We start from the raw sequence: 12,638 nt of genomic DNA on the forward strand, positions 1-12,638 counted from the left end.
TTTCAGTACAACTTCACACTCACCTAATGCCCACAGAGATAGCCTCTTTCCACAGCCTTTGGATCACCTGAATAAGCTCAACATCAACATCAGAAGTGATTGAAAAAATAAGAAATGACTGTAGAGGAATTGGCATATCAACTTTTGATACAGAACTTCTAACATAATATTTTAATCAAGAAAGCAGACGAAAAATGCAAAGCAGGCATTATTTATGGCATCTAGTTTGATGTAAGAAAACACACTATTAAGGTAGTTCTGTTCACTTCACTTCAGACTATGCAGCATATAAACATAACAGACAAACTTCTTGGGCTGCATCACATTTAATTAAGTTATTCCACAGACTATCATTAACAAGTCATAGAACAATTCAGATTGGACAGGAAACAAAGGCTCATCTAGCCCAATGTCACCGACCCCCTCCCATTTCAAAGCAAACCAAATCTGAATCTGTACTATTCATCCTGCACTCCACTCAACATTTTTCCTTCAGCTGAAATGAACCATTTACAAAGACATCTGAAACCAAGAAATTTATGGGCCAAATAACAGCAACAGCAAATTAACAACAGTAATTCTGTATGTTTGATCACTAAAAAGATACGAGTTTCCTTGATAATGACATCCCTGGTGGCTTGGTGGAAGACCATCTGATAAAAAACATAAATGATCTGGCAGACAAACTCATCATCTTCCTGCTGAGCTGCGAGGGAGAAAAGAATATATATAATTTAAGATCTCACATCTAGATGCTCTTGATGCTTAGATAAAGCCCAGCTCTTACACTCTCAGCTAGACAGTTCAGTGGTATGCACAAAAATCCAACTCCTGACAATAGAATAGAAGAACGCTTCCTTCCCTGTTGCAGTCAGGTAGAAAAATCAGATTGCAGCACTAACTGTGAAGGTATAAAAGCCTCAAATCTATTAAACCACTAGTTCAGTATTTCCTGATCAGTATTAGAGTAATCACTCCTCCTTTCAGATACAAAGACCATAGCCTTATCTCACAAGACGAACAGAGCACTTGGTTACAACACAGCTACAGCAGCTAAATGGCTATGAAATACAAGGCAAAATACCATTTAAAAGCTCAATGAGGGCAGGAATGATTCCAGATTTGGCCAGCAGAGCAGCGCAAGAGTCGTCCATAGAAACAGTTCCAATCATTATCACCACTTCTAAAACAAGGTCATCTTCTGCAGAACCTGCAAGACAAAAGAAACAAAGCACTGCCTCTTAGAAATTCTTCTCCTTCTGCCAGTTGGATTTTTATTTGTAGATACAATTCTGCTTTTCACCGTTACGTTTCCCCATACCACCAAGACAGAGGTAGGCAGACTCTGCTCTGGAAGAACAATATGTAAACACTCTCTCAGAGACACCACTTTGAAAGACTAACCAACCTTTATACAGACCTGGTTTCAGTTTATCCTTGAGGTATGGAACAAGTTTGTACTCTTTCAGCACAAGCTCCCAATCCAGATCTGGTAGGGTCAAGTTTGCAAGTGTTCCCAAGCATTCAATCACAAATTCTTCCTCTTCATCATTTGATATTTGAGCTGCCAAATCACCAACATAATCCTAACGAAAACACATCAGAGGGATGACGAGCATTAAAGGCAAACAACCTGGGGTTCTGAAGGATTCACAACTTGATCAAATCAAAACTAGTTCTCAAATGCTAAATAGACTCTTCCCCTGAAACTAAGGCTAATATGGCAGTTTCACTTGCAGTTCAAAAATGACTCCAGCATTTCAGTATTCTTCCTCAGTCTTTCACTTTTAAGGGGTATGAATAATTTATTCAGATGTTCCAGAAGAAGCTACAACTGTATATGCACTGAAAGTTTCAGAAAGATGTAAGAGAATGAAGAAAGTGAGTACCATACTTTGTTGGTAACAGCAGTGACGTCACCTTCCCTAAAGGTGTTGAAAAATGGCTTTTTGAAAAAAGGGTTTTCAAATACAGGAGAGTCAAGAATTTTACTTACTATCCATACTGTTTTCAGACAATTTGATATTAAATTCTTGCTTTAATTATACATTTAATTTACTCAGTTAGGATGTTATGTTATTCCCCTCTTTTTTTTTTAGCATCTAGAATATCAATACAAACCAATTAACCAAGAAAATAAAAGCTTCTATTTTGCCCACTAGCTGCAAAAGCAGAGATACAGGATAACTTAATTGTTATGCACACTAGCAATTATTTTTGTTCTGCTTGTTCATTTTGGAATAGGGTTTTGTGGGATACAGCTTAAGTTCTGTTTGTTTTCTCTATAGTGAGGGATCCTCCTAAAATAAAACATAAATACTCACCAACCCATGACATCTGTAAAGGAAAACTACAGCAGCCAGGCTTTTCCAGCAGGAAGAATCAGAGATCACAGACAACAGACAGTACTTACAATAAACAGGTTTTTAGTAGGCCCATCATGTTGTGAAATATTCCTGATCATCTTCATTAACAATGGGTCCTTAAATTTCAACGCTCTCTTCATCAGCATTTTCAAACCATTTCCTGAAAAGAAAACCTCTTAGGAAGCCTTTCAAATTCAAGTGAGAAATATACTGGCCAAAAGGAAAAGAAGAGCAAAACAGCTTTAAAATTCGAAGGAAAAAAAGTGAAGAATCTGAACAGGAACAATTTCTTCTCCCAAGCTGAAAAGATAGAACTGCTCTGCACAAGTTCCAGAGCTTCTCTAAAACAACAAACAATACATACTGGTGAGACCTCTGACTTTTTGTCAGAAAAATAAGGGCTTCAGGTGAGCTCAGTCACTTGTTCAGATCAAGAGAGGTTCTAGATCCAAATAATTATCTTATTATGAGTGGAGATGCAGCTGTTGGTACCAGCTCAGGAATCATTCTCTCCACCTAAAATATGTCATTACTGTTTTACAGGACGATCTACCAGACACACAATATGGGAATACACATACAGACACACAGATCTGGTAGCACAGGGCAAGCTGCACTGTCACAATTACATTTCCAAAAGATTGCTTTGCCTGTAAGTGTTAGTGGCTCCAATTCTGTTTTTACATCTTTAATATAAAATTGGATCTCCCTTATCCTTCTTTTACAGAGCTACACAGAGAACTTTAAAGTGCTGTCCATAAAAATCAGTTGATTGCATTTTTCCCTTTTAAAGTCTAAAAACGTGTTACAGTAGTCCATAGTGAAAGTTCTGAGCACAAATGAAAAATTAGAGCTACTAAATAGCAGTGTGCCACACCAAGCTGCCAGAATGCAAACAATGGAACTTAAAGAGCAATTTAGAGAGCCACTAAACAAAATGCACACATCCATACTACTGAACAATATGCTAGAATGCCAGAGATAGACAACTAGAACAAAAAAGAAAGATGCAATTAAACATCACTGTGCTATTAATTCTGTACTCGTAGGTGAAACCCCAGTTAGCTGAAGGTGGATTTTAGGTATCAGGCTGAACAAAACCTTGATCTTTTCATACAACCATAGTTTCCTAAAGTAATGTCACCTGTATTTTATAGAAACTGCATGAGAGATATGGGCACAAGTGGCTACTCAGTGCCATCAAGACCAACACTGAGGAGGATACAGTCATATATTTGCAATCTCACCCTAAGCAGGAGCACATATTTATTTTAAATACACACATATATAAACATATGTACAGAAATAAGTATTTGAGTTGTTTATATTATCAGAATCTTTTCAATCCCCCCCCAAACAGTAAAATCTCAGTATGTTCACCTTCACAGATAAGTTGCACATTTCTTTTGTTAGCAGCAAGGTTAATACAGAAAGAAATAAGCTCCAGGTCAACTCTCTCATCAGGACACTCAAAGAGCATTTTCATCAGCTGCCAAGAAACACAAACACATTCAAGTCATTAATTTTTCCAAAGCAAAGAGCACTGTTGTGTCAACTGTCACATTTTTAAGAACTCAGCATTTCCATAGGCACAATAAAGTTACAGAAGCCAAAGGCATGGGATGTCTGCTTCTGTGATCTGAGGTAACAGTTCTTACAGAGTGCCAAAGATGGCAGTCACTCATCACCCTGTAACCAATTCAAGTTATTTTATTGCTACCACCGAATTCTTTGGTTTTCTGATATTTAAACTTGTGAGTGAATAATTTTTATTTATTTTAACATTCAGGCAGATATAATACAAAATACAAGTTAATTCCCCAGAAAATACCACCTGGATGTTTAATAAAATCATGACTGCATAAACAGATCAATTAATTGCAGAATAATCTACTGCTATTTTGCTTTCAGGTTACTCTGCCTGTAGGCAAATTAGCTGCATTCTGTCTGCAGCAATGCACTCCACCTCAGCAGCTTTCACTGCTATAGCAGAACACTGCTGTATACCAAAAACTTCTCATTAGCAATCATGGGGTTTTTTTGGTCATAGGAGGCAACAATCTGAGTTGATATAAACAGACAATCACCTACAACCCTGTTCAGACTGAAATTCCCAGATTCCTCAGGCACATAACCTTTACATTATTGTTGTACACCCATCTGGTGCCTGTACAGTCCATTACATCTCAAGCTATCTCGTCTCATTTTGTTCCATAAGAATGCTTTCTTTGAAATGGCACACTGAATAGATGAGCATGACTCAAATACATCTGTTTCACTTCTTTTTTCCAGTTGCAGCAGACAAGTTGCACTGCTTCCCCACCATGGGGCTGCAGGACATCACCCTACTTGCTACTAAAGCCTGTTGTGTTATGAGACATGGCAAGTTGCAATGCACAGCAGCGTGATGACAACACTGAGATTACTGCAAGTGGAAACAACTCAACCTAAAGATAAGTGGGGACCAAATACAATACACTGAGCTCAACTTATCTCAAATAGGCACGGGAAGGAACAAGATGCAAGTAAACATTACGTATTTGTGCGCTTGCCCCCTGGTGGCAAGACAGTTTGTAATGCATTAAACACTAAAAAAAGTGAGTAAGCAACTCACAGAAAAATATAAAATTGGGAACAATAAGATTGCAGGAATTTTATTTCGAAATACTTTTATGCACCGTATCATAGGTTTATCTCTTACCAGATAGCATGCTGTCATCCCAAATGGGCCCCAAATAAAGCCATACACATTTACGTTTCCACAATACTAATCTCTTTTTCCTGGGACTTTCATGTACTGATTTAAAAGCCATCGCTGATTTCTTCCTCCGTCTCTTAAAAGAAGTTGACTCAGATTTCCCCAGGTTCTTTTAAGAACTTATAAAGCCTCTACTTTATTAAATTTGTAAGCCTGACAGTCACACAAGAGTGAATTAACCAGAGAAGAAAGTTGCCACTTAACAAGTGGAACACGAGTATTCCAAAATCACCCCCTGCGACTATTCTGTTACAAAACCTTTAAAAAGAGATTTTTTAAAACCCTTCAAGTAATTTGAAGGGAAACATTCTCATTACGTACACAATACAAAATCTGTGGAAATCAGATGTTTAACAAGAAGGAATTATACTGTTAATTACTGAGCTACTTCTCCATAAAAAGGAAAAATATATCCAGTTTCAATTAAAGTCGTTCAAATTTTAAAATAATAGTTTAGTACGAGCTCCATGTTTCCCATTATGTCTTCATTTAATTTGATTGCTTCTTGTGCCACTTCAAAAGGAAGAATAATTGCTGCCAAATAGGAAATATTAAAATTAAATTTGTTCTGCTTTTACTATGTCCATTGTCATCTTTTACTGATTTAACAGGAAGGCAGTAAAAAGACTGCAGCATGTGCAATGAAGAGGCAGTAGTGTTCAATCAGACAAGTCCCATATTGAGTATCAGATACCACAGACCAGGACTGAAATCACTGTGTCTAGACTCTCTGGCACCTGCCTTCACTTATTTACCAGTGACCAGAGGCCAACCCCCACAGCTCTCTGCTCACATACACCTCTGTCCAACCCCCTCCCCGAGCCCAGCTCAAACATCTTTGAATGATTATGCCAGAACTGCATGCCTCAGGAATCTTTTCTGACCGGCTACTCCCTAACTCTGCTGTTTGAAGTGATGCTCTGGTTTCTGAACTTCAGCAGATAATGGCGGACAGGAGCAAAGGGTGCTGTCAAGAGAGGACGTTTACCAGCATTAAGCTGAAAAGAAGCTTATAGATCAAAGAGGGGCCAAACAGGACAACCGTGGTGGAAAACATGTGGGTTGCTGCAGAGAACCTTGCGCACCGCTCTGCGGTACAATATTAAATATCACCATGACATCACTGCCTAACCATGCCCTTTGATTGGCCAGGTTATTACCAATAAATGCTTTTATAAGCATCTGGATGGCATTTGCACCTATTTAAACAAAACACGCATTGCTGAGGTCTAAACAAGAATGAACTGTTAATACTTGCTTTTAACTGTTACTAGAATAGCACCCACTAACTCCTACAGTCCGCATGGATGTTTACCTGGGACGGCACACGCGAGCCTGTCAGGCACCTCACACGTACAGAATGACAACAAGGGATGGATTTCCCAACTGCTTTCCACAACAGCTAAACATTTGGTATTGAGTATTTGCCAGCTTGGACCTACACCTCTCCTCAAAAGGAAACAGACCCACAGAAGGGCATACATTGTTACTGACAGGAGAATTCAGTTTTCCAGCATAGAATCAGATGACGGAAAGCTTTTGAAAAGACCGTCTTCTTCTCTTGACGCCATACCAATTTGCCCTTGTTTCTACTGCTTGTTTTTGTTAATATTTGTCCTAATTTTCAACTTCCACCAGTAAAAAAGTGTGACTGTCCAGCTGGCACTTTCTGAACAGTCTGCAGATGTGATCTGTGCGTAATTACATCGAGCACTAAAGAATCAATAGCAACAGAAATCTTTCAAGTTCTGTAGCTCTATCCAAAGTTTAAGTCTGTGAGCTTGTCCCCTGTTCCACTAGGCTTCGAATAACGCCCTGCAAGCACTACTTTGAGCAGCCACTGCCAGTCAGGACAAGGAGGTTCACTAAAGCTCAGCATATGATATCACTGAAGTTTCCACAGCTCTTTACATTTGAAACTGGGGATCTAAGATGCAAGCCAAGATTTCCTGCAAGCATGAAATAAGCAAACATTGAAACACAGCACGTGAATTCATTTGGCAGGTGATCATTCAGAAAAAAATAAAAACAGGTCCCTTGTAACATGCAGATGTCATAGCAAAGTTACTTCTGGGGCAGAAAAAGAAATCGGGATGATGTTTGCAAGAGGATTTGGCAACATCCACTAGCTATTCCCACCACTTATCCCTTTCCTCCAAAATCCTCCTCTATTTGGAAAAATACTACAATTCTTGTCATGAAATGATGACCAGAAACATCCTGAAAATTTGCCATGGCAACTTCCTATTCTAGATGCACTTGATGTTAAAAACATGTTTGACAGGAAAAAAGATATTATGGTGCAATTCTGCAAAGGCTACCAGAGAGCCTTCTACATTTACGTAACACAAGCTTTCTCAGCTCCAAGCCTCACCAGGACTGGGAAGGAGGCTGGTAAGAGAGGATTCAGTGTTTAAAAACAACCAGCAAACAACACACCACAACCCAAGACCAAAAGAAACACACACGCACACACACACAAAATCCCCCCCAAAAACATGAAATTATGCCTGTGTGTGGGTGAGGGAATAGTGCTAAAAAGTTGTGGAAAAAAACTCTAATCTGACAGATAAGTGAAGAGCCCTCTATAGCTTGTTGTACATGTTTGCACTTGGAAAAGAATTGTCATGTGGCAACGTAGCATTGCTTGGCAGCTTTCCAATTCATATCCTGTAACACTGAAGACGCTGAAATTTTGATACCCCATGGAATCAGAAAAGAATGCCTCCTAAAAAACTAAAGGAAATATTTTCCACAAGGTTCCCTATGGATTTACTGCGTACAACTTCTCATTTCTTTCAAGCATCTCCAATCTTTCCTGGAAATTCATCAGGTCATATGTATTGTTTTCTAATTAATCAGTGTCTCTCTGTGGTCAGCAGTACTGACAAATAACGTCACCCATCCTTTCTCTGAGGACCATCAAAACACAGCATGAATAGTCAGACTGCCCAACGAGTAGGATGCTCACTACTGACTCAGCAGCATCCTGCCTGTTCCCATTCTCACCTGTGGGTGTCAGTGTGAGCTCTGCTATCAGTGAGGAAAAGATACGCCCCTGGACAGACGCATCTTGCCACCACATCACATATGAATGTACATACCTGTGGGATACAGTCCGTATATGCAAACATCGACTTGAAACGATCATCCATGCTTATGTGATATAGAATACACATAGCTACTTGCTTGTAGTTTTCATTTGCTGAAAGGAAAAAAAATCCAAATGAACAAGGTTTGCGTTTTACGTATCACTAACGTTTATGAGAGGAGAAAAATGAAAAGCACAATGATCCCAGTTAAGGCACATTTACAATAGGAATGTTACTGAAAGAGTCATAACTGACGTGTCAGAATGAACAATGTATTTGTGTAAAGAGGGAACTAAGGCAATGCCAACTACTACCACAGATTTTCTGAAAGGAACACTTGATAACGATGGGTCATCCAGAGAAAGCCTTCATCAGATTCCAGCCAGGAAATTCAATACCAAGTATGACACTGATTTAGCTGTGGATATTCCTGTTGAAATGACTAGTTTGTTTCAAAGTGAAATAGCAAGGAAGGCAATGTCAGAGAAACAAGAACCACTCTTCTAAAAAGCGTTGTAGAAGGAATCCAGTGCCCTTCAAGCAAATCACACACTGACCATCTTACGGTCTTAAATTGTGGGTGTTTTGTGTTCCATACATTTGAGAGAAAACAGCAGATTTGCACATCAGTACTTCCCAAACAAAGGTTTGGAAGAAAAACCGTAGCAACTAGCACAAGTAGGTTGTGGAATATTTAACAGAAAGATTCTATCAAAACAGCTTAGACAAACCTAAGAATGCTTGGTAAGAACAAGGCTGGTGTGTTTGATCCTGACTGCTGAGAGTTGGACTGAGCACTCTCTTGAGCTCTCCTCTAGCCCCACTTTAGCAGGACACTGGCTACCTAAGGGATAACATACTCAACTGAAAATTTAGACCAGTCTGCAATCAAGTCTTCAACTCAGAATTGTTTCACAGCTCTGATGCAGCTGATCAGAAATACCTTACCTCCCACTTCAGCTTAAGCTAAGTCAGAATATCTCCCTACTGCTCTGGCAAAGCATCAAGATCTCCAACAGCAACCAACTCAGTTAATCATTTTTCTTCTCCATACATCACTGGAAACTGCAATTTCCTTTAAGCAGCAAGGACACCATGACTTTATCCTGAGAATGCACATTTGTGACTTCTTACAAAATTGAATTAGCAAGAAAAAAAATCACCACAGAACCCTTCTGGTAGTTGTTATACTACAGTGAAGTGTTCTTTCCATGCCAAATCTGAAAACACAGCTGACCTTTCAGCCCCTCCTGGCATATTACCTGCTTTGAAAAGCAAAAATCACCAATACTGACTTGCATTTCAGCCTTCTGTGCACTTCACAGCTAAAGAAGACACAAGGACCAACTTCAAAAGATGTTGAGGCTATCATTAAAAGAAACGTGCAGATGATACTAAAGCATACAAATACTGCTTGAAGCAAACAGAACAAAGTGTTTACTCACTTGTACTTCTCTGGTGACTAGTCATCTTGCCTACCTGTTCATTTGTAGTGACATTGCAAACCAACAATTGCATGGAAAAAGAAAGCCCACACTACACATACAGCTGAAATCTTCTCATAAGCAAATGTAGAAATGTAAACTATGCCCACAAATTTCTTAGGGAAAAGCTGTTTTCGTAGGGAAAAACAGCTGTTTGCACTGCTCTTAATACTTCTTTCCATGCCTCCATTTAAAACTCAAACATCAAGTTGCAAATTTAAGACTCAAATTACAATTACACGTTGCTGGGTAATGCAGGAAACACTATGTGAAGTAAAAGGCAAACTAGTAAAAGTGTCAGAAAATTGGCTACCCAGAACAGTAACTTGGAAAACAGAGGGACATTGAGACAGACCTGCAGCAGATATGAGCTGGCAAGGCAGCCAACAAGAAGGGTTGAACCTCTCTATTTGATGGGTATTTTTCCCCCACCTTATTTTGGCAAATCGCATTTGTGCTAAGAGAAAGCTTTACATATGGTAGCATCCATAGTTTAATTTGGTAACACTGGTAACTTGCTTTCAAATAAGACAGCTACTGTAACAGCCAAAGCCTTCCATTTTTGGGGGGGAAGACACTTTTCACATACTTCTCCCTCCTTGTTTCAAAAGTCCAGCACGTTGTACTGTCATTTCTGATGCCCACAGAACATCTTTGGTATTGATGGCACCACTGCCTCTATTTCTAGACTTCCAAAAATAATGAAAAAGACCCATGCACTCACTTGCAGTGTGAAAAACACCTAAAACTTAAATCATTTTATCCAAACTCACTCACCAGCACTTAAATCTTTCTCCCAGTGTGTTGCATATGACAGATTTCATGACACACACAAGGAAAAGACAGTCCTAATTTTAAAAAGAAGAGTAGAATTTAAATTGTTTCTTGCTCCACAGTGAACTGATCCATCATCCCTGGCAGCTAATGGAATAGAAAGGGTTTGGAGGCACTCACAGGCACAGTAAGGAAGTACTTTTCAGTTGTGAACATGCAGGAAAAAAGCCTGGATTCTCCTAACTTGAGGATGAGAACAAACCCCAGATCTGAAGTGAAAAGAAAACAGGGTGCAACTAAACCAGCTTTTAAGGACTTAATGGTGTATGTGTTTTCTTAAACTTTCATTTCCCTTTTAATCTCTCAGAAGACAATTTTAGACCAGTTTCAAGAAGCTTCTGTCCCACTTATGAAAGAACTTTGGTGGAGAAGCAACAGAATCTTCTCACTTTCATCAGTCCTCTTGCAAAACAGTTGAACCAAACAATCAAATGCTTCAGGAAAATCAAGAAGACATGGATGTTCTTTAGCACAGCCACCGTGATTTAATGCAACTGTTAATCCCATGCTCAGCCAGAAAGCTGAGCCTACTGGAAAGTTGATTGGAAACTGTACATAATTACTATGTCTATAGAAAAGAAGAAATTCAACAGCTCCAGTGCTATGAACACTAAGTATCACCTTAAGAAGTAACAGACTGAAACAAATCCACCAATGAGCCCAATGTTACAGAGACCTCATTCTCAGAAACGTGAACTTGCAAACACTGATTACTATTTGAATGTGCCAGTACCAAAAATCACTTTCTTGCTTCCTGTTTTGTTTTATATCCACCTAAACGATGATAAATAAAGCTTTAAGTCAGTTACTGCTTAGAGACTTCAAAAACTTGCCCAAAGAACAGCCTTCCAAAACATGGGAGCAGTACCTTTTCTGCTATTTGTGACTGCTACGAAAGGACACACGTGAAAAAGCAGACGCTGTAAGAGAGAATTCCCTATGACCTGGTACAGTAGGCACCAATTATTCTCCTCATCAAAAAAAAAAAGCAAGAAGGAAAAAAAGGCTCTGCCAAACACTTTTATAAAAATCACCAAAGTTTTGGTGGGGTGCCAGAAAGTTGTGGCCTACAAATGCAAGCAGTTTTGAGCATCCAGCATTTTAGCACTGAAGGCAGAATAGCCAAATGGCCTAAAGCAGCAAGGGCAGCCCTGGAAAATAATGGTCCAGTCATTATGGATTCTGCTGGTATGCATGGCAATAAAACATGAATCATAATGAACTCATTGGATATTAAATGTAAGGGTCACAAGTACTTTGATAGGATTTCCAAAAGAATTTACCATTAATTAAGCAAATAATTATTTGAAAGTGTTACTGAATTATCCTTAGTTCTTACACAGCCATTCCAGAGAAATTGGTCATTCCCAGCTGAGTGCAGTTAATGCCTTAACAAACCGGTCATTAACTGCAGTTACTGATTTTGTGGGAATTATTGTGTTATAAAATACACTCAACAGTTTATAGAAACAATACTTAGATTTTTTTTTTTTTTTTTTTTTTTTTTTTGCAGCTGTAGTTCAGCTGGAGCAGCTGGGATGGAAAAATCTCAGGTCCCTCGGGCTGTTTTCACAACTAGTTTTCTGCAAATTAGAGAGGGAAATAAATACACGATGGGTTCTGAGATCAAAATGGCTTCAGATTTTTAGCCTTTGAACATTAATAAGAAGCCGTGTGCCAGATCCACAGACCAGTGCCTGAATTCTATGTTGAGCTCTTTCTAGGGTTAAAGATTGAATGGTACCAGTAGCTGAAGCTGAAGAAGGGATTTCTTGATAACAAGATCTGGTCCTATGCTGTAGTGAGCTTAAAATACAAGATCCTCCATGAGCTCCACAATAACAGAAGAGAAAGCCTGAAGCTGTCAAACTGAAACGACAATTTGAGTTTCAGCAGCAGCATTCAACTTTCAAATGCTAATGTAACAATGAGAATATAAATTATGGCCCAAATTATTCAAATGTGAGAGTATTAGTAATTCAAGTAGCCATCATTTCTAATGGACTCATCAGTGTACCAACATTAGATGTGACGCATGCCCTATTCAACCCACATGCAAAACATTAACTACGCTAAATGAAAACCAGAACTCAAAAGAAGGTAA

At 38.9% G+C, this 12,638-nt stretch overlaps 1 protein-coding gene across 1 annotated transcript in view; it reads right to left on the minus strand.

The window, feature by feature from the left end:
* KIFAP3 (kinesin associated protein 3) overlaps positions 1–12,638 on the minus strand; it is a 64,225-nt gene that overhangs the window by 31,200 nt on the left and 20,387 nt on the right. The window contains exons 11-16 of the mRNA XM_042819574.1: positions 8,229–8,329; positions 3,747–3,855; positions 2,414–2,526; positions 1,421–1,586; positions 1,085–1,210; positions 608–706 (exon numbers count right to left, since the gene is read on the minus strand). Coding sequence (XP_042675508.1) covers positions 608–706; positions 1,085–1,210; positions 1,421–1,586; positions 2,414–2,526; positions 3,747–3,855; positions 8,229–8,329 — 714 coding nt within the window. The remainder of the gene's footprint in view (positions 1–607; positions 707–1,084; positions 1,211–1,420; positions 1,587–2,413; positions 2,527–3,746; positions 3,856–8,228; positions 8,330–12,638) is intronic.

Source organism: Centrocercus urophasianus, unplaced genomic scaffold (genome assembly GCF_019232065.1).
Source record: "Centrocercus urophasianus isolate 14NV4802_14NV808 unplaced genomic scaffold, USGS_Curo_1.0 seq_18, whole genome shotgun sequence".
Lineage (NCBI taxonomy): Eukaryota > Metazoa > Chordata > Aves > Galliformes > Phasianidae > Centrocercus > Centrocercus urophasianus.